At 54.0% G+C, this 18,744-nt stretch overlaps 8 protein-coding genes across 8 annotated transcripts; 5 read left to right on the top strand and 3 right to left on the bottom strand.

The window, feature by feature from the left end:
* Window positions 1–522: 522 nt before the first annotated feature.
* Window positions 523–3,436, top strand: P168DRAFT_229119 (DIL and Ankyrin domain protein; the record flags this gene model as incomplete). The annotated part of the gene is made up of 4 exons (XM_024833172.1): window positions 523–622; window positions 880–1,322; window positions 1,401–1,805; window positions 1,874–3,436. 4 exons carry the CDS (start codon window positions 523–525, stop codon window positions 3,434–3,436), a joined length of 2,511 nt encoding a protein of 836 aa, XP_024697158.1.
* A 1,245-nt stretch (window positions 3,437–4,681) lies between these two features.
* On the top strand, window positions 4,682–6,462 carry P168DRAFT_323672 (uncharacterized protein; the record flags this gene model as incomplete). The annotated part of the gene is made up of 2 exons (XM_024840714.1): window positions 4,682–4,712; window positions 4,805–6,462. The coding sequence occupies 2 exons, from the start codon at window positions 4,682–4,684 to the stop codon at window positions 6,058–6,060; spliced, it is 1,287 nt and encodes a 428-aa protein (XP_024697157.1). The 3' UTR covers window positions 6,061–6,462.
* Window positions 6,463–7,538: 1,076 nt separating this feature from the next.
* Window positions 7,539–10,189, bottom strand: P168DRAFT_314642 (putative TBC domain protein; the record flags this gene model as incomplete). The annotated part of the gene is made up of 2 exons (XM_024839807.1): window positions 7,539–7,901; window positions 7,964–10,189. The coding sequence occupies 2 exons, from the start codon at window positions 10,187–10,189 to the stop codon at window positions 7,539–7,541; spliced, it is 2,589 nt and encodes an 862-aa protein (XP_024697156.1).
* A 481-nt stretch (window positions 10,190–10,670) lies between these two features.
* On the top strand, window positions 10,671–10,900 carry P168DRAFT_286676 (uncharacterized protein). Its single transcript, XM_024836396.1, has one exon. It carries the CDS (start codon window positions 10,682–10,684, stop codon window positions 10,883–10,885), a length of 204 nt encoding a protein of 67 aa, XP_024697155.1. The 5' UTR covers window positions 10,671–10,681; the 3' UTR covers window positions 10,886–10,900.
* A 619-nt stretch (window positions 10,901–11,519) lies between these two features.
* P168DRAFT_286675 (Mo25 family protein) lies at window positions 11,520–13,462 on the bottom strand. The gene is made up of 5 exons (XM_024836395.1): window positions 13,174–13,462; window positions 13,034–13,094; window positions 12,463–12,938; window positions 12,136–12,408; window positions 11,520–12,077 (listed from the first exon to the last, which is right to left on the bottom strand). Exons 1-5 carry the CDS (start codon window positions 13,282–13,284, stop codon window positions 11,841–11,843), a joined length of 1,158 nt encoding a protein of 385 aa, XP_024697154.1. The 5' UTR covers window positions 13,285–13,462; the 3' UTR covers window positions 11,520–11,840.
* A 153-nt stretch (window positions 13,463–13,615) lies between these two features.
* Window positions 13,616–15,816, top strand: P168DRAFT_323669 (protein arginine methyltransferase RmtB). The gene is made up of 4 exons (XM_024840713.1): window positions 13,616–14,027; window positions 14,154–14,561; window positions 14,626–14,863; window positions 14,928–15,816. Exons 1-4 carry the CDS (start codon window positions 13,790–13,792, stop codon window positions 15,676–15,678), a joined length of 1,635 nt encoding a protein of 544 aa, XP_024697153.1. The 5' UTR covers window positions 13,616–13,789; the 3' UTR covers window positions 15,679–15,816.
* P168DRAFT_323668 (uncharacterized protein) lies at window positions 15,779–17,047 on the bottom strand (the record flags this gene model as incomplete). Its single annotated transcript, XM_024840712.1, has 4 exons — window positions 16,997–17,047; window positions 16,232–16,930; window positions 15,846–16,167; window positions 15,779–15,790 (listed from the first exon to the last, which is right to left on the bottom strand). Exons 1-4 carry the CDS (start codon window positions 17,002–17,004, stop codon window positions 15,779–15,781), a joined length of 1,041 nt encoding a protein of 346 aa, XP_024697152.1. The 5' UTR covers window positions 17,005–17,047.
* A 717-nt stretch (window positions 17,048–17,764) lies between these two features.
* P168DRAFT_314638 (uncharacterized protein) lies at window positions 17,765–18,630 on the top strand (the record flags this gene model as incomplete). The annotated part of the gene is made up of 2 exons (XM_024839806.1): window positions 17,765–18,215; window positions 18,284–18,630. The coding sequence occupies 2 exons, from the start codon at window positions 17,765–17,767 to the stop codon at window positions 18,628–18,630; spliced, it is 798 nt and encodes a 265-aa protein (XP_024697151.1).
* Window positions 18,631–18,744: the final 114 nt, after the last annotated feature.

Raw genomic sequence — 18,744 nt, 5'->3', positions numbered from 1 at the left:
AAGCATACATGGAATTCCTATATTCACTGTCCCAAACATGTAGAAGTAAATTACATTCACTGGTGGAGCATGAGACGTTTGGGATTGATCAGTGGAGAGAATGTCAGACGCGGTCAAGGAAGCTCAAGCGCTTTCGGCCTTCCAGGTTTCCACTTCTTCTCCCGCCTTAACCTGACTTGTCTCTTTCAACACCTCCAAAGCACTGTCAAGATCAAGGAGGTTATTCATCCTCCCTCCACTCGACTGTCTCCATGGAGCTACTCTTATTCCCTAACTGTTGATCCGTGTCATTCATTCATTCATTCTTCACCCATTTCCCCGCCCTCCTCCCTTTCCTCTCCCTTCCCCTCCCCCTCCCTTCCTCTCCCCTCAGTCCCAAATCCGGACCAGACCAAATCCATCATGGATGATACCCCCGTTGTCCACCGCGGGGCCTCCAACGACCTCGAGCGCACAAACGGGAGTCACAGCAACAGCAACAGCGACAATGACTCGGACCGTCCGGACTCCCCGCAAATGCCTATGCCCGGTGGTTTACCGGATGACTTACCTACGTCGTTGGATGACCGTCGTTCGATCCCCGTCTTCCCGCAGGAGACGGAGATGTATGACGCCTGGCAAGGTATGCAATTCATTCCCCGTTCGATCGCCCCCTTCCCCTTTCCTACCCCTCACTGCGTGCATATCCGCTGTTTGTCTTGGTTTGTTTTATTCTATTTTCTTTTGTTTTGCGAGTTGCGGGGTCTTGCGGAATTTGGTCCGGTTGCCTTGGTGTGCGGTCATACTGTGCGACTGTCGTGAAGGGAGACAAGAGGGGGCCCAGACACCACAACTCGATCGAGAAAAGGAAAAAGGTAAAGAAAAAAGCTAACCCCCCAGGCCAATCCCAATTCCTTACTACCCCCGTCGCTGCGAAACCCTTGAGCTTCAGCCTCGCCCTCGACGATCACGCACACGACGATGAACACAATCTACAAGCTCAGTACGGTCGCGGTCTCGCTCCTCCCACTGATGACGACAACGAGTCGACGATCACCGCCCGCTTGGAGGACAGCGACGCCCGGCTGATGGAAATGCTCGCCGCACAAGCCGCCCACCGGGAAGTCGACTCCCTCGGCGCCGACGAAGAGACGATCGCGGCGGATGAGAAGCTATCGGAAGCGGAGAAGAAGGATATTCTACAGCGGAGCTTGAATATGGCGGCTAGCAATGGCGATGTCGACCGCGTACATAAGCTGCTGCAGGGCAAGGCGAATCAATACGTGGATGTGAATAAGCCGGACGAGGAGGGAACGGTGCCGTTGATCTACGCGAGCTGCTTTGTAAGTGGTCGCCTGCCTTGGTTTTTGCTGGGGGGAGGATGATGGCGATTCTGGGACTGCACTGACAATCCATGCTAGGGCCACCAAGACGTGGTTTCCGCGCTGCTGAATGCAGGCTCCAACGTCGACCAGCAGGATCGCAATCAGTGGAGCGCCCTCATGTGGGCTATGACCAATCGACACAAGACCATCGCCAAAATCCTCCTGGACCACGGAGCGTCCCCGGATATCAAGTCCTCGTCTGGCGGAACGGCCTTTGACTTTGCCCAACCCGGCAGCGAGATCTCCGATTATCTTCACGAGAACGGGTACAATTTCGGCCCCGAGGCCGTCGAGGATGATTTCTACGACTCTGGATTCGCGCAAGGTCGCTTTGAAGAGGAGTTCGCGGAGAATGAGATGAAACGCCGGATGATGATGGAGGAGAGCGCTATCAACTTGGAGGTGGACTTGTCGAGCCTGGGGCTTGATGAGAAATTCGACGTGAGTATCCTTCTTGTCTGTTGTTTCAGCGGTGTCAGTCCGTGGGCGTGATGCTGACCGACCCACAGTCCGTGGATGACGAAGAACTCGAAGGGGAACAACAAGAATTCGTCTGGGATCGGTGCCTCAACGATCAAATGTTCGTCTTCCAGGATCATGAGCTGGAGAGGATCCTGGACATCATCATTACAAGAATGAGCCCCCAGCGGTCGCCGTCGCAGAAGCCGGTTCCCGCCAACCTGCTCTTTCTCAGTGCGCGATACGCCCACTATCACGCCAGCCCCGAACTACTGGCACAGCTCCTGGTTTCCGCCACCGAAAAGATCAACGACGTTGTGGAACGCCATCAGTGGGACATGACGATACTCGCTTTCTGGATGTCGAACGCCACCTTACTGCTACACTACCTGAAGAAGGACGGGGGCCTGGTCGAGTCAACCGTGGAGTTCCAGCTGCACCTGGCGGAGCTCATCAACGAGATCTTCATCCTGATCATCCGGGACGCGGAGCGGCGGATGAACAAGGTGTTGGACGCGGCCATGCTGGACCACGAGACCATCCCCGGGCTGGAAGATGTGGCGTTCCAAAATGAGTGGAAGCTCTTCCGGTCCAAGAACAAATCCAAGGCCCCCGAACCCGCAGAGAAACGCTTCCGACCTCCGTCCCCCAGGCGGCGCGCCCAGATCTCTCCCCGCAACATTACCTCCCTACTCTCCTCGACGCTGTTCGTCCTCGATCTGTACGACGTCCACTCCGTCATCACGACTCAGATCCTGTCCCAGCTCCTGTACTGGCTGGGGGCGGAGATCTTCAACCGCATCATGACCACGAAGCGATACCTAGCCCGGACGAAAGCGATGCAGATCCGGATGAACGTGTCAACCTTGGAGGATTGGGCTCGGATCAACAACCGCCAACCGGAACACTACGAGAACGGGTCGACGTCGTGCACGGGGGAGAGCACCATGGAGGCGGCGCGGCGACACCTGGCCCCTGTAATCCAGCTGCTGCAGTGGCTGCAGTGCTTCTCTTCCTTAGGGGACGACTTTGAGTCGCTGCTCACGACGTTGATGCAGCTGCAGCAGTTGACGCCGGCGCAACTCCTCCACGCGGTCAAGTCGTATCGGCCGGAGGTGGGGGAGAAGGGACTGAGCAAGCCGGCGATGAAGTTCCTCATCGAGTACCAGCGTGATCCGGACCTACTGCTCCGCGAGCAGGGGAAGATGCAGGACGCCGCACGGCAGGGGACAGCGGTGAGCGCCGAGGCCGGCCAGGGCACAGCCGACGGGCGCCCGGCGACACCGCCGCAGGGGCAGCCGGCTGTGGGCGACCCCCGCCCGTCGACGGCGCCGGGGACGCCCGAGGCGAGCGGGCGGACGTCGACCTCGATCGCGTCGCCGGGATCGCTCCGCGCGTCCTCGCGCCCGGCGTCGTTTCGCCTAGATGACCGCAGCGTGGCTAACAACGTCTTTCTGGACCCGTCGCTGACGCTGCCGTTCTCGCTGCCCACGAGCACGGATATGTTGATCAGCTACGGGGCGGGCTGGGGAGGGACCAATCGCGAACGGGCTCGCAAATACATCCCGACGGTGCCGCCTGAGGTACTGAGTCGATTTGACCGAGATGGGTAGATTTTCCTTATTTGATTTCTTTTCTTTTTTTCTTTGTTTCTTTCTTTTTATCTACTTTTTTGTGTTGTGATTGGGGGAAGCATGGGACGGTGTGATATACCCCGCGCTGTAGAGATTCATTCTGGGACGGATTCTGATCTTTGAGTATATATACATGAACTTTCTTCTTTTCTTCTCTCTTTCCTTTCTTTTTCTTTATTCCGTTTATCCATTTGGTTCGAAGGAAACTACCAGCCATCTAGAGCCAATGACATCCGTCACCGAGAGAGAAGGTCCGCTAAGACGAAAGGGAGAAGGAGATGAGGCCAGACAGCACACCCCGATACTATCTATCAACAGATGAGGATCGACCGGTGGGGTTACCGGATCGGGCGACGGACAAACGACGCTGATTCCTGAAACCCGGCAGGATCAATGAGCTTCTAGATGAAACATGGAGGGAGATTGACTGAGACGGGCTCCGTGGTCGGGGTCCAGGTGGACCCTCCGAGATGAACGAGAGCGAGAGCGCATCATCGGTAGGATACCGGAGAGAGTCTAGTGTGGTGTAGGATAGATCATCTCAATCGATCTCCGTGTTTGGTGGTTTGTTGCATCAGGCACCGACATTTCCCTCCAATCGCGTGGGATATCTGATTCTTCTTGCTGCTTTCTTACCTTTTCCTGGCACATTTTGGATTCTTTAGTTCTTTCTTGATTTCTTATTCTTTGCTTCCTTTTGGATTGACTGTCGCTTTCATGACACAGGTTCCAGGGGTTCCCTCCAGTTCATAGTGAATCCTGATTAGGATTCCGTGCATCCCGCCGGTCCGACCCGTGTTCCATTCAGACTCGGACAATTCAGCCTTCTCTCTCTCTCTTCTCTCTCTTCTGCATTTCTCCAGTGGAGTGCTAGGGAGTGCACGAGTGCCAGGTGGCTGTTTAATCTCTGCCCATCTATCATCGCACTGATTTCCTCATTCAACACTGTCTCACTCCAACGGACTCCCAGTTCCGGTTAGACCAGGTGGATCGTCCGTCTTCTTTGGGTAAGTGTGCCTTGCCAGATCGGGGCAGTTCCTGTCTCGGTCTTTTGGCTTCTTCTCTTGTTCTTTCTTTCTTCTTTCTCTATTCTTTATTTATCTTGTTTTCCACCATGTTTCTCTCCCTCTCCCTCTCTCTCCCCTTCTCTCCTTCTTCTCTTCTCCCCTCCCCTCTCCCTTCCCCCCCTCCAATTCTGCCACCCCCCCCCAATGGGGCTAGAGAATGCTCCTCACCTTGAAGCCTTTCAAGGACGGTATCAAAGCTCCCCATGAGTACTCGGTCATTCGACAGTCTCGTCCATCCCGGCCCCCCCCCCCCCCCCCCTCCTTGCTGGATCCCTCCGAGGATCACCCCATGGCGTCGTCTCGCCCGGGGTTACCTCCGCCCGCCTCCCTCGCCTTACCGCCTCCCGACGCCGCCTTCACCATGACTCCGGCCACCCAACACCGCCCCGCCGTCCCGCCCCGCCCCCGCGACCGACCCACGATGACGCTTCTCAGCATTACTGGCAGGCCCGCGCCGAGGAGGATCGGAGACGACAGGAGGAGGAGAGAACCCGTCAGGAAACCCTGCGTCTGGAACAGCGTCGCGTCGAACAAAGCATGCTCCGCGACTCCCTCCAGGCGGGCGTCCCCCCGCACATGGTGCCGCTCATTTTCGCCGGTCTCAACCCCGGCGCAGCGGCCCCGACCCTACTGGAGTGGTCCCACCCCTACCCCCCGCAGCTGACCCCGACGGCCCGCGCTCCCGCCGCCCCGCCCTCGCTCTCCCTCTCGCCCCGATCTCCCCCGCGCCGGTCCTCCCACCTGCGCCGCGAATCGCGCTCCGCTCTCCCGCATCACACCTACCCGGGTCCACCGCCGCCGCCTGTTCGTGCCCCGGGCGTCCTCCTCTCGCAGCCCCTGTCGTCCTCCACTGCCGTGTCTCCGACTCCGTCGTCCCTCGGTCGTCCGACCCCCGCCGGCGGGGCCCCCGAATCCCGCGCCGGATCCCGCGCCCCCTCGACGGACGGCCCGGCGCCCTCGCGGCCCATCAACCTCAGCCACGTGCACTACGCTCCGGGGTCCTCCGTCCCGTCCACCCACTCCAGCCCGGGCCCGGCGGACAGTGCCCACCCGCGCCAGTCTCCGCCCGCCCTCTACTTCCACCACTGGGTTCCCCCGGGGCACTCGCTACCTCACCCACCGTCCGGCCGCACCCACCCCGAGTCCCCGGGGACCTCTAGCTCCCGGCGGTTCGAGCATCCGAGCTCGCCGGGCCGGAAGCGCAAGGCGTCTGGACCTCACCCGCCGGTGCCCCCGCCCTCCATGCGTCTCTCGGCGAGCCCAGCGCGGGAGGCCTCCCGCACGAGGCCCCCCGAGGTGTCTAGTCCGGCGTGGGATCGCCGTCGGACCGAGGACCTCGAACGCCCGCGAGACCCGCCTCCACCTCGGCCCCGCGTCTCGCCGCCGGCGCCGCCGGCCCACCGACCGCCGGCTACGAGCCCCGAAACTGCGCCCCGTGAACGCGACCCGAGGAGCCCTCGACCGGCTGTCCAGCACTTCCAGCACGCCCCCGCCTCAGCAGAACCGGGGGAGGACCGACCCCGACCCGGCGCGTGATGCATGCTGATGACATTTCCATTCTTTCTTCCCTCATCTTCTCTTTCTGTGACCTCCCTCCTCGAATCCATCCCATACCCCAACCATCGGTACATCCGCGATGTACCCCGCCTCGACTGGTTCGCGGCACAGACAAACCACGGTAGAGGGTGGATATGGATCATCCAACAGCGGGAATGTTGGATGAACAATATATATAGATTGTTTCTTTAGACGGTACAACCTTATAAACGCGGTTGACGGATGGGTATCGCAATAGCATGCATGATCGGTCGTTGACCGCTCGCTTTCATCCTTGAAGGAGGGGGCGTTGTATTGGAAGTAGATTAGACGAGCTCGACTGTTGAATCTGGACGGTGATTCTCTGTTTGGGAAAGGAGTGCTTGATTACTTTCGATCTGTATATACTTACACACACTGGTTCACTGCATCTGTACAATACGATTCGAGATCGATTAGAATGACCGCTAGTTGACTGTCATTGATATGATATTACTCTTCATTCTCTTATGTCTGTTAGGTCTAGCTAGTAGTTACTTAGGTAGATGGTTACTCTATGATACGTGCGGTTTATATGAACAAGTATATCTAACTAACGAACTCGATTGGATGAAATAAACAAAGGAAGATAAACAATAAACTATAAGAAAGAAGATACGAATCAAGAATGGAAAAGGAACTAGAGGGAGATAGATGGTTGAGTGGACTGGTTCCTAATGAAAAGGTATCCTGGGAGTGGAAAGGGTATCAGGAATGGATGTTATGATTGATTGATTTAGTATTAATTGGGGCGCTATATAGGTAGGTGAGGTATCGATCGATAGTTGGATAGGGATGGGGGTAGGCATATGGATGGTGTATGTATGTATGAACGCATGTAGATGGGTATGAATGGATGGATGTATGAATGGAATGATGGACGGATGTAAACAAAGATAAAGGATGAGAAACGAAACAAAGAAACAAGTAAAATGATAGACGAACGGTTTAACAAAGGTAAAGGAACAAGGAAAGAGTAGTGTAGTGGAAACGTATTGACAAGTCGGCACCAAGGAAATAAACAAAGCGAATGTAAAAGAGCAGCACTGTGGAAGATAGGTAGGTAGTAGGAAAGTATTAGAAAAGTCCCGCATATGTATAGAGCCTCTCAGTCCTGGGTATCGCAGACATGGAGACATTGACATGGACATGGACATGGTTCTCGTGATGTGAGTGAGTGAGTTGAGCCGTGAAAGTAGTAGGTAGGTTAAAGAAGAGGTATCGTAAATAATAATAATAATGATAATAGATAATGATAACCCGACTTTTGGGGGTTCAGTTCGTCAGCAGTCGTTTGTCCATCACGTTCTTCCGGGGGATCGGAAGGGGGAGTAGGTCCGGGAGAAAGAAAGAAAGAAAGAAAGGGTTATTATGCGGGTATTATAATAATTAAAGCAGTCCAAGTCCGTTAGGTAGAGAGGATGCTCGACTGCGAAGGACTAATGCGTCCTCTTCCGATGGACTTTCCACTCCGCTTTGGCGACTCGCATGAAAATCTCGACGTCTTTGATAGGCACCCAGCTCGTGAGGACCTTCATGGCGTTCTCAAAGTCCGATTCGAGGATGATGTCGCGCATGCCGTCGATGAGCGCCGCCGATGTCGCGTGAAGGACGTCGAGGCCCTTGCCGAAGGAGCTCACGTGGCCGTTCGACCGTTTGCTGGAACTGGTGATATCGTCTGCGTCGCCGAGGAGCATGAACACGTCCCATACGCGGAGTTGGGCCGCGAATGGGATGGAGTAGTTGAATAGCGTTAGGTACCACCGGGTGCCGTACGCAGTGGGTGGGATTCCGAGTTCGTTCTGTGCGTTATCTTGGTTAGTCTGAGGTTTCTTTTGGCATCACGTTGGATATGTGTACGTACCAGTTGCGTGGCGACTTCGCCTCCCGCCAACCACTCGCGCTCGAAATCACCCAAGGCTTCCATGAGCCCCTCGAACCCTGACCGGTACAGCTGTTCTAGCCCTCGTAGCTGCCACAGTCGCACGAGCATGATGAACGTGTGCTCTTCGTCGAAGTAGGCCAGAAGGGTCGCCGCAAGTGCGGCCATACCCTGGACGTATCCCGTGTCCGGGAAATACAAGGACATGGCATGAAGTACACGGAACAAGAGTCGTTGACCCCCGCGATAACGCCGGCGGAACATGATGTGACTGGTGATGGTGCGCGGGACATCGATGTCGATCTGCACGTCGTCGGGCGACGAGACCATTTGATACTCGTGGTAGGCTTCGATGAGGTCTTCCTCGGTGGGACTGTCGCTATGCCTACTGGCGCTTGCCTCGAGGAACGAGTACCACGCGGTCGACCGCCATCGGTCCGGGATGCCTTTCCAGGTGCGCTCGATCAGCTTCGAGCTCTGCGTGTCGAACTCGAACCTCATGCCGCCGCCGTCCTTGCTCTTCCTGGCTGGCCGCGCCATCTTCGTCCACTTGTCTTCTCTCTCCCACTCCTTCTTCCGCATTGCACGTGCCGCTGGCGTGTTGAGCCCCTCACCAGAACTCGGGGGCTCCATTGGAAGCGTCAGCATGTCTGCCGCTTCATCCTTGTATCGACGATCGCGATTATGAGGGAGATGGTTTGTTGCCTGGCGAAACCGTGTAGTCGTCCGCCGTAATGGCGCGCTATATGTGCTTTGCGACGAAGTGGGTCGTATCGAATGTTCCGAGTTCTTGCGCGTTGGTGGCCGACCATGAAACGACCGGTTACTTGCCAGGGCCGAGGGTGGACGGATGGAGTGCTTCCGTCGGGGGGTCTCCGACGCAAGAAGCAGACTGGTCGACACGCGCTGTATAGGGCTTGGATCAATACCTTCAGCCGAGTTGCTAGTGGGGGAGCGGATGAAGCCATAACGGTCCACATCCCCGGCTCCGATATTCTGCCAGTATTCAATCCCTCCAGCCAACTCGTGGGCTTCCTTCTTGAACGTCGCAGCCGCCTCGGGACCGATAGACGACGCTATGCTTTTGGTGTCTGCCCCTTGAGAGCTACTCCCGGAAGGCCCCGATACCTCTTTGATCGCGGCACCGTCTTCCCACAGCATTCCGTTGTCCATCGCCAATGACTGCGCCACTTCTGAGTCGGTCACGTTCTCCTCTCCCTTGTCGTACATGAGTCTGACTCGTCGCGACAGCATGTCTTCGTCTGCGGAGATGGCTCTGCTGGCAATAGTGCTTTGCCGGACTCGAAGTGACGACGACGGCGGTTTCGGGCGCATCACGGGCGGCGCGGGTGGTTCAACCTCGGGGGCGGGCGATTCAGCCTCAGGGCCGGGCGGTTCAGCCTCAGGGACGTTCTGCTCCATCGTGGGGCTCTGTGCGGGCAAAGAGACGTTGTCTTGTGCAGGCTGCTGACTCTTGTCTTCTGGTTGCGGTTGTCCCTCCCGCGCAGGCTGCTCACTATGCTGCTGCGCTTCGTGTCCTTCCACTTGCTTCTGCGCTTCATGCTCTTCCTCCTGCTGCTCAAGTTTCTTGCGGTCCCCTTTATTGATGAGACTTCCGCGTTTGGAAAACCTCATCGATTGCGACCCAAGGCCGTCCAGGGACGCCGTCGGGATGTCCAGCGAGATGCCGTTGAAATGCGGCTCAATCTGGGGCACGGGTGGCGGCGAATCGGCCTTTCTTTCAAACTCGCCCGACCTCTTATGTCTCAGCCCACCCCATTTGCGCTCCGACCATCGGGAACCGGGGCGGGACCCAGGGCGGGAGCTGGGACGAGCCCCCGAATCATTGACGACGATGTTCGGAACACTGCGCAACGAGCGCAAACTGACCGTATCGTCCGCGAGGCTTTTCCTATCCTTCGCGATGGGTGAGGGCGGCAAAAACCCGAGGTCTGCCTTGGTGCTGCGATGCGACGACGGGCGGAGTAGGCCTGGATGATCGCCCGTGCGCCCGGACGATGCGCTCGTCCGAGCTGATTTGGTGTCAGAGTATAATGAGTGGACGGGCGTTGGTAGCGAAGCCGATCGGAGAGCTAGATTCTCGTCCATGGAGGCCGTTTCGTCGTAGGGAACGGCATGGAGGGTCGTGGCCGGCGGCGGCTCGGACACCACGTCGGTGGATACGGACGTGGATCGTTGGTCACTCATTCTTCTGACATGACTTGCCCTTGGGTTGTTTCTGAAGATCCTGGCTCGTGTGAGTATGCGACGACGGTGCGAGGGTTGTCCCTCTGGTCCAGGCGACGAACGTAAAAGGGTATCAAGGGAGGAAGGCAAGAGGGGGGGGGAATAAGGGTCGTCGTGGACGTCGTAGCGGCGATTGGCACAGTGGGCTCACAGCGGAGTTGAGGGTATACAAAGGAAGGAATAGTAAAGAATGACAGATGTGAAGGGAGAGGTTCTTTGCGCAGTTGCCAGTCGGGTCATGACCGACTCCACTCGAGAGGGGGCGAAAATGTGGAGGATCTGGAGTTTGGGAGGTTGTCCTAAAGAAGTTGGTTGGACCGCGGCTCCTGGGATGCTTGGCGGGCTGGACAACCTTAACTTTTTACTATTTTAGTGACCGTTTATTCTATTCAAGAATCAGGAACATAGGGAGGAATTGACCGAGAATAATACTGAAAAATATTCAGAAAAAAGATGTATGATTTACTTATCATGACCAAATCACTAGTATCAAACATCAGGCTGAGCCTAGGGATGTTTGTACGCCATGGATCCAATAAACCCCCCAAGCTGTTGAGAATCCTCCTCGCCCCTCTCTTCTCCTTCCTTGGACTGGCCGTTTCGTCGATGAAGATGATTATTATTATCGACCAACCAGCCACCCTTCATCGTCACTAGAGGAACCAAAGAATCCCCAAGCAGGGATCGCAAAGGGAGAGGGGGGGGGGGGCGGCCTGAGGTCCACAACGGGACAGCCTTGGGCCGCGCAGGTTGCAGCAGTGGAGTCTCAGCCTCTTGGTGCTTGATTGTCAAGGTCAAACTAAACTGGAGCAAGTCAAGTCCAGAAGCACACCCCGAACCATTCTAGTTAGTTTGGAAATGATAATAGTAGCATCTGTGGTGGATTATGGGGATCGATTGATTACTTGGAAGGATCGGAATTGCTGTACCACGTTAGCATTGGTTGCGTTTCCGTTGGCGGAAATTACATCCAGGTTTAGAGCTAGAAAAATAAGGAAAAATAAATTAAAAAATCATATAGATGACTAGAAAGAATAGAAAAGTAAAAATAAGCCCTAGGCAGAACTCAATTCAATATCAGCAGACAAAGGGGCGGGAAAGCCACACGAGCAGATCATCCGCCACCGTTGGATAACGACATCGCATTCATGCATGAATCATCAACTGTCATCATACATCTCTTCCTAAGTACCTTTGACGCCCAATCCCAGGAGGGGAACGACACCTCTCCTCCGCGACGGCGACTCGTTGATTGCAGATTTCTTTCATTGAAGTATTCTGATCCACTTGGGTGGCTATCTACATCCAGTGTAAATGCAAGGATCTTGTCCTTTTCTTCCTTCTTCCCTTTTTTCCCTTTTGAGCTTCACTCCTCCTTAGCTTATGCCGCTTCTGCCTGTTGTAATGTCCTTATCACTCCCCCCCATGTTATCGCTGTGTATCGGGGAATGCATGCCACCGTATTTCCTCCGCTTTAAAATGGACGCACGCCGTAACTCCTGTGTGACCAAGACCTGCTGGCCATCAATGCAATGCCGTACCCAAAATCAAACGAACCGTGAGAGACGGTATCACAATCAGCCCGAATAAGACTGTTGCTCAGATCCCAGGGTTAGGCCATGGCCGCATTGACACCCGGCCGAGATGGCTCGCGCGTGCCACGACCCGGTTCGATTGGCTCTTTGGGCAGCAGTTCGATCTGGCGCACCAGGAAACTCTTTTCGTCCGTGAATTGGTCGTCATCCGTCCGGTCTTCCAGGAATCGAGGGAGGAACTTGAGGAGACGATCCCGATTGTTGATGAGGATCCGTTGTACTGCCACCGATTTGTTGGGGTTCGCGACAAACACCTGAGCCACAGCTGTTAGACAAGGCTTTTCCAGGATCTCAATGGGAAGTCAGACATACCTTGAACACATGGAATCCTTCATATTGCACCATCTTCCGATCGTCTCGCAACAATTTCATGCATAGCTTGAGGTTTTCGCCGCTCTCAACGTAGGCCATCATCACGTTGTAGTTGGCGCGGTCTAGCAGGATTTCACCTAGTAACTTGATGCTCTGTCGCTTGGTGACGTACGAGTCGGATTGCACAAGAACGTCGTTGAATTTGGTGAAGAAGATGTCAAAGTTGGTAGCCAGGTAGCCCGTCACTAGGTTTTTGTGCCGGGTCAGAATCTCCTGTTAATCGCTCCTTGTTAGTACACGCGAAGAGAGATTTGGGGCGTCACTTACCCTGAAAGTTGTGAAAGCGTCGGCACTCAGCTCAAAGCTACCCCTATCAATCCACTCGAAAAACTTCCAAAACACGCCGTTCCCGTCCTGAGGTGTGCCGGGCTTGACCTCACTGAGCCTGATAGCTGGTTCTCCTTCCTCGGACTGGTCGTACAAGATGATTGCCGCCACCACGTCGTATTTCAGTGCTTCCCTCAAGATCGTCCCACATGGCATTGCACTGTGAGAGTACTTGTAGCCTTTGCATAGCTCGACGATGACCTCGGGTCGGTTGTGGACAATGTAGGAGATGACGGGGGGGTCCCCTTGACCCGTGCCGGAGTTTTTGAAGCGAAGAATTTGGGAGAAAATGGTCTGCACATCTTTTCTGGCTTCGAAAGAAAGACGATCGATGAGACAGGCCAGGTCGTAAAGTAGATCTTCTTGCAGGGTAGCTTGGACGAGTGCCTGTACTTGTTCGGAAGAAACTTCGATCTCTAAGAAGGCATGGGAATTAGCAAATGCGCTGCTTATGACTCTATCGCATTCATCCCAGGTATCCCATCAGGAAGCCTGCAATCAATGAACCAACCTTGTGTTCCTTGGACCATCAGTTTCATGTGGCCGAGCTGTTTAGACAGGTCATCTTCGGCCTATGAGTTCTCAACCATCAGCAACCAATCCCCAGCGAATCTTGAACCACGAAACTAAGAGATGAGATAGAACACGTACCTTTGTTGCCGCTGGAGCTTGAGAATCACGCAGCCTATTCAACCCCTCCTTGATCGACCGAGCAACTTCTGATGGCTGCCGAGACCGACCGCGATTGAAGAAGAAAGCCATACTAGCATGCAGGAGCTTATGTGAGGGGAGTGAGATTGCTCACTTGACAAGAACAGTACGTCACAGGAATTGAGTAGCAGATGCAGAATATGTACGACCAAGCAACCCAGTTCCTCTGGAGAAGAGTAAGGCAAGGATGGTGGAAACTGAAGACTGAGGGGGGAAGCGGTGACGCTGTTTGGTGGTGTTTGGTGGGGGGGAAAGGGAACTGTTATCGGCGGGAGTTCTGGTAGTTCTGGGCCCGTCGTCGGGTCGATAAACAAAGTCGCAAACTCAATACGGCGGGGCAACCGGACCTTTTTTTTTTTTTTTTTTTTTGCCGTCCCCATACAATCACCTGCGGATCTGAAGTTTGCGACACCACTTTTCAATCTACATTATTTATTACAAGATAGAAGGTTTTGATTAGGGGAATTATTGGATCGCCTTTTTCCTTTCTGGTCTCACTCCGTTCATCCACGGAATCGTTTTAACTTCAACTATATCTGCCCCGCAGTCCGTCGCTATGTCGGCTACGCAACCTTCCAATGTGGTCCCAGTCAAGGACGACGATGCGCGATCGTCTGCCTCGGAGGATTCTGATATCAGCAACGAGGAGGGATGGGAGGACGTTGAACCCGATGACGAGACCCAGCCCGTGGTGGGCTTGTTCTCCGAAAAAGTCTATCCCGATGTGCACGCCATGTTGAAGGAGACCAAGGAGAAGTACAACTTCGATCTGCAGAAGATCCAAAGAGAGCTCGGTGTGTAACAAATTAAATTCGAGCTCAGCGCTTGAGTATTCCTTCCGCTGCTTTTGTCCGGTTGATTTATGATTGAACGATGTCGTGAGCATTCAAGCTAACATCTGCCTTCCTTCGCCCCTCCAGGTCTGGACTTCTTGGAAAAGATCAAACTAGTCAACTACCTTCGATCCCAGGTTAAGGCCGGGAACATGTCCCCCGACGTGTCTACCAAAGAGAAATTCGAAGACGATGCCTACCTCAAACCCGTTCTCGAAGACGATGCCCTCCTGTACAGCCTGGACGACATTGAAGACACAGAATCGGAAGCTCCCCGCGGCACCGAAGCGGATAAGCGCGTTGTGGAGCTCCAGGAGGAACTCGAACGTCTCCAGAGCCAGTTCTTCGAATACAGAACCGCCGTGCAGAAATCTATGGAAGACCAATTGACCCAGGAAGACGATAAAATTGTCGCCGCTGGGCCATCGACGCGGACGGCTCCCGGCAAGGCCGAGGAGATTGATGCGGATTATTTCTCGTCTTACTCTTACAATGGTAAGTCACTCTACATCGCGCGTGCTCGCTGCCCGGTTGCGCCTGCTAATGATGCGCCCCAAAGCGATTCACGAGTCCATGCTTAAGGATAGCATTCGCACCGATTCCTACCGCGACTTTGTTTATGAGAACAAGCACGTCTTCAAGGATAAGGTTGTTTTGGATGTTGGATGTGGAACAGGAATCTTGTCCATGTTCTGCGCCAAGGCAGGCGCCGCCAAGGTCATCGCGGTCGACAATTCCAACATCATTGACCGGGCCAAGGAGAACATCCACGAGAACGGTTTTGGCGATGTCATCACGTAAGTGTCAAACTTCTCCCTACGCCTGAACTCTCTTCGATGATCAATTGCTGACGAAATTTAGGTGCATTCGTGGCAAGATCGAAGAAGTCGAATTGCCTGTGCCGCAGGTTGACATCATCATCTCCGAATGGATGGGTTACTGCCTTCTGTTCGAAGCCATGTTCGACTCCGTCATCTACGCCAGAGACCGTTACCTCGCACCCGGGGGTCTCATGGTGCCCTCGCACGCTACCCTCCACATTGCCCCCTTCGCCGACCCAGACTTCGTCGCATCGCACGTCTCCTTTTGGAACGAGGTCTACGGGTTCAAAATGAAGAGCATGCAGCTCGGCATCTACGACGAAGCGCTCGTCCGCAGCGTGGAGCCGTCGGTCATTCCCGCAGAGTCAACCGTTTTCCTTCCTCTCCCGCTGCACACGATCACGGTCGAGGAGCTCTCGTTCCTGAAGGAGTTTGAGGTCACTCTGAAAGACGACATCGACGCACTCGACGGTTGGTCCATTTGGTTCGATATCTTCTTCATGCCCTCGAGAGATGCCCCCATCGCGGACGATGCTGTCGTTTCGGAAATGAAGAAGAAGGGCATCGTTTCCTTCACCACTGGGCCCTATGGACCGGAGACTCACTGGCAACAGGGCGTCCTTCTCATTGACCACGGCGATAAGAAGCCTGTGGCCCTTAAGAAGGGCGAGACCATCAAGGGCAAGGTCGGCTACCAGAAGAAGAGCGAGAAGTCTCGCTCTTTGAACCTGTCTATTGAATGGAGTGGAGAGAATGCTGGGAGCGGGGCCCAGAAGTGGAGCTTGCAGTAATTTGAAAGTCTCCAATTATTTGCTAGCTTCGCTTTATATATAGATTGGTTGGAACTGGCTTATGGACGATGGAATGATATTGGGGGTATATAAAAATATGTTATGCTTGAATCTGGGTATCTAAATGAAGAATTCTTGAAGCACCAGTAGTTACTCTTCGCGTGTACGATAATGTCTCGTTTGGGGCTCGGGTTCATGACGAGGCCTGCTATCACTTCGACCGTGACGGCGATGATGATGGTGACGATGATGTGAGTGCGAATGTCTCTCCGAATGCGAATGTCTCTCCGAGCGAGAATGCCTCTCCGGGCGAGAATGTCTATCCCGTGAATGATTTCTCTCCCGACTTTCTCGACGGTGTCGCCTGTGGTGCCGATGTGACCTCCCTTCTGAAGCCCGTCTATCTGGTGAACCGTCAAGTTTGAAGTCCTCAAGACTATCTTGCGACTGCGATCTTCTGCGACGGCGAGACCGGTGTCGTTCCTCTGACTTTAATGCTTCCAGCTCCCGCCTCCTTTCCTCATTCCACTTTTTCCTCTCCAGCTCGACCGACTTCAACTGCCGAACACCCTTCTTCATAGCCGCAAGGGGATCATTCGAATTCATCCGGGCCTTTTCCCTTTCACCCCTCAAAACATCTTCATTGCCCCATACATCTTTACTAGACATAGACTCTGGCGCCACGGCATTATTCCCTGAAGACGAATACCACGGTTTCTCCCCAACAGACTGACGAAACCCCGCCGCGTTCGAAAAGCGCATAGTATACTGATCCTCAAACCTCCGCTCTTTCTCCTTCACTTCCTTCTCAGCCTCAGGATTCTTCTCCGCACGCCCACGTTTCTCCTCCGACGGAAACAAGTTGATATGACCGGTACTATCCTCAAGCGGGGCATCGCTTTTGCGCGACGGACCCGCCGGCTCCGTCCTCCTCGCAAGCGCCAGCTGCGCATCTTCGCGCGCAAACCGTATATCACGGTCCGTGTCGTTTTCGCCCGCCAAGCGTCTCCGCTTCCTCGGATGCTCTGCGTAGCTTTTACGGTCGGCCTGGACCGGCGACGGCGACCGAGGGGCAGGTGGCGGGGTCGGCGGTCGTTCACCGCGGAGAATCTTGATCCGTCGCTCGGCGTCGACCTCCTGCATGAGACGCTCTTGTTCCTCTTCTCGGGCTTTGGCTTGCGCTTCGTCGCGCCGGACGCGCGCGATGTTTTCTGGGTTGTAGACGTTCCATGATTTCTTGCCTAGTAGATGCCTGGTATGGGAGAAATCGCGGGTTAGTTTGGGTGGGATGGTGCGTTGGTAGATTGGTATAGCTTACAGAGGCATCCTGACGGACTTCACCCTAGTGGCGATGATTGGTATAGCTTTGATTCTCTTCGGTGGGACCTGAGAGATGGGCTGCTTGTGGTCGAAGATCACAGTTGCGATAAGGAATCCAAGGAAGGCGGTGAGCGGTATCAGCGGAAAGATAGGACATTCTGCCCCCAGATCAGGATTGCCTAAATAGGAAGGTGGAAGTATAGCCCGCGAGGAAAGAGAAGTCGCGTTTACAGTATCGAACCTTATGAAGATTAAATACTTAGAAAATTTGTAACGCAAATGTATAGTATATACGCCCCTATTGAGACAAATTGGATGGGTTTTAAATACTATCATTGGACTTGCGCGAGAAATTGTCAGGACCTCCCCAGTGCAATAGACTGGTCCGGACAGTTAGGTTCAGCATGGTTCTTTACCAAAATATTACTATGTGAATATTAAGACATGAAATTAGCAGTAGATTTTCAGTTGAGTAATTGTTTGCTTCTTCTTCTGTTTTGTATTTCTAACAGATAGTAAACCTAGCAAAAGTTCTCTTAGTCTTTCCCAGTGCATCCAACATGTGACTTATGAGGGCTTCTGATTCACTATATATTCACTACCAGCTACTTGCTCCTCTTCCTACTTTTTGCATTTCATCACTCTTCCTTTAACTTACCCCTTCTCGGCATCAGTTTGAGACCATCTATCCTTGATATAATCATCCAAGCACTCTGCATCTGCTTCCTTTATCACTCCATCTCTCGTTCATTGAATCACTTTCAACATGGCTGCTACTCCAAATCCACAGAGTTCCTTGAAAATGGTTTCTCGGTCAGAGTACAATCTGTTGGAAGAGTGGGCTCCTCAAACCCTAGACGACTACTCATGCATCAAGAATGACGGCCGATCCGCCCAAGAGCATCAAAGAGACGTGCAGACTCTACCCAAGAAGCTTCAGGGGAATCCCTCTCCCAGACAAACTCGACAACGGTCGTCTTCGGTTTATGAGGAATGGAAGGCTCAGGTGTTTTGCTCTCGAGTGAACAACGCCGCCCCGACTGAGCCCCGCGCAGCACTGAGCGATGTGAATCCCTCTGATGTCAACCATCCTGCCTCCCAAGCCGCTCATGACACCCACATAGAGAGGGAAAAAGTCAAAGACCATCCGCGTGTAGTGGTGGGAAAGGTTATCACCAATGACCAGAAACCTCCTCCGAAGAGCGCAGGACATAGTGGTAAGTGATACAGGGTCCCAGATGATTCGCATGCACGCAATTTGTCTAATTGATGACTATCTTTTCAGGTCGCAATCCAAAGCCTTCCACCCGCAATAGCGAGCCTCACAATCCGAAGAAGACCAACAAGCAGCCACCCAAGTCAACCGATTCTCATAAGCCTAATGCAGGGCATAAGCACCCTATTGGACCCAAATTTGTGACACCAAATGGTACCCGGATCGGCGACGCTGATCTGGAAAGGCTGGCTATAGGAGTCAAAACTCAGAACGGAGACAAGGCGTGTTTCCTCCTTAGCTTCATAGCAGATCCCTGGAGTGGTATGAAACCAATCGAGACCATGTGTTTTCCTCGCAATGACTCGACGCCGCCCTTGGAGCAGGGAGCATTGGCTATCTTCATCGACAATCTTTGATTTTCCTTATTACATGCTGCAGGCCGTTACGTGGAAAATATTCAAGTAAATGATAGATCACGGGGATGCGACACAAGGGTTTCTTATGTATGGGTCCGGAAAGCGCGAGAGTTA

Source organism: Aspergillus campestris, assembly GCF_002847485.1.
Source record: "Aspergillus campestris IBT 28561 chromosome Unknown P168scaffold_1, whole genome shotgun sequence".
NCBI classification, from domain to species: domain Eukaryota; kingdom Fungi; phylum Ascomycota; class Eurotiomycetes; order Eurotiales; family Aspergillaceae; genus Aspergillus; species Aspergillus campestris.
The sequence above is the reverse complement of the archived record's forward strand: the minus strand, read 5'-3'. Positions and strand labels throughout refer to the sequence as shown.

Bases quoted from the DNA above. Each gene is read 5' to 3' on its own strand.
- P168DRAFT_286676 (XM_024836396.1), top strand. From the start codon at position 10,682: ATGTATGATTTACTTATCATGACCAAATCACTAGTATCAAACATCAGG.
- P168DRAFT_286675 (XM_024836395.1), bottom strand. From the start codon at position 13,284: ATGGCTTTCTTCTTCAATCGCGGTCGGTCTCGGCAGCCATCAGAAGTT. The intron at 12,409-12,462 runs GTAAGTGACGCC...AGCGATTAACAG, and splicing joins ACGCTTTCACAACTTTCAGG to GAGATTCTGACCCGGCACAA. The intron at 12,078-12,135 runs GTATGTCTGACT...GCTGTGGCTCAG, and splicing joins AAGGATTCCATGTGTTCAAG to GTGTTTGTCGCGAACCCCAA.
- P168DRAFT_323669 (XM_024840713.1), top strand. From the start codon at position 13,790: ATGTCGGCTACGCAACCTTCCAATGTGGTCCCAGTCAAGGACGACGAT. The intron at 14,028-14,153 runs GTGTGTAACAAA...TCGCCCCTCCAG, and splicing joins GAAGATCCAAAGAGAGCTCG to GTCTGGACTTCTTGGAAAAG. The intron at 14,562-14,625 runs GTAAGTCACTCT...TGCGCCCCAAAG, and splicing joins CTCGTCTTACTCTTACAATG to CGATTCACGAGTCCATGCTT.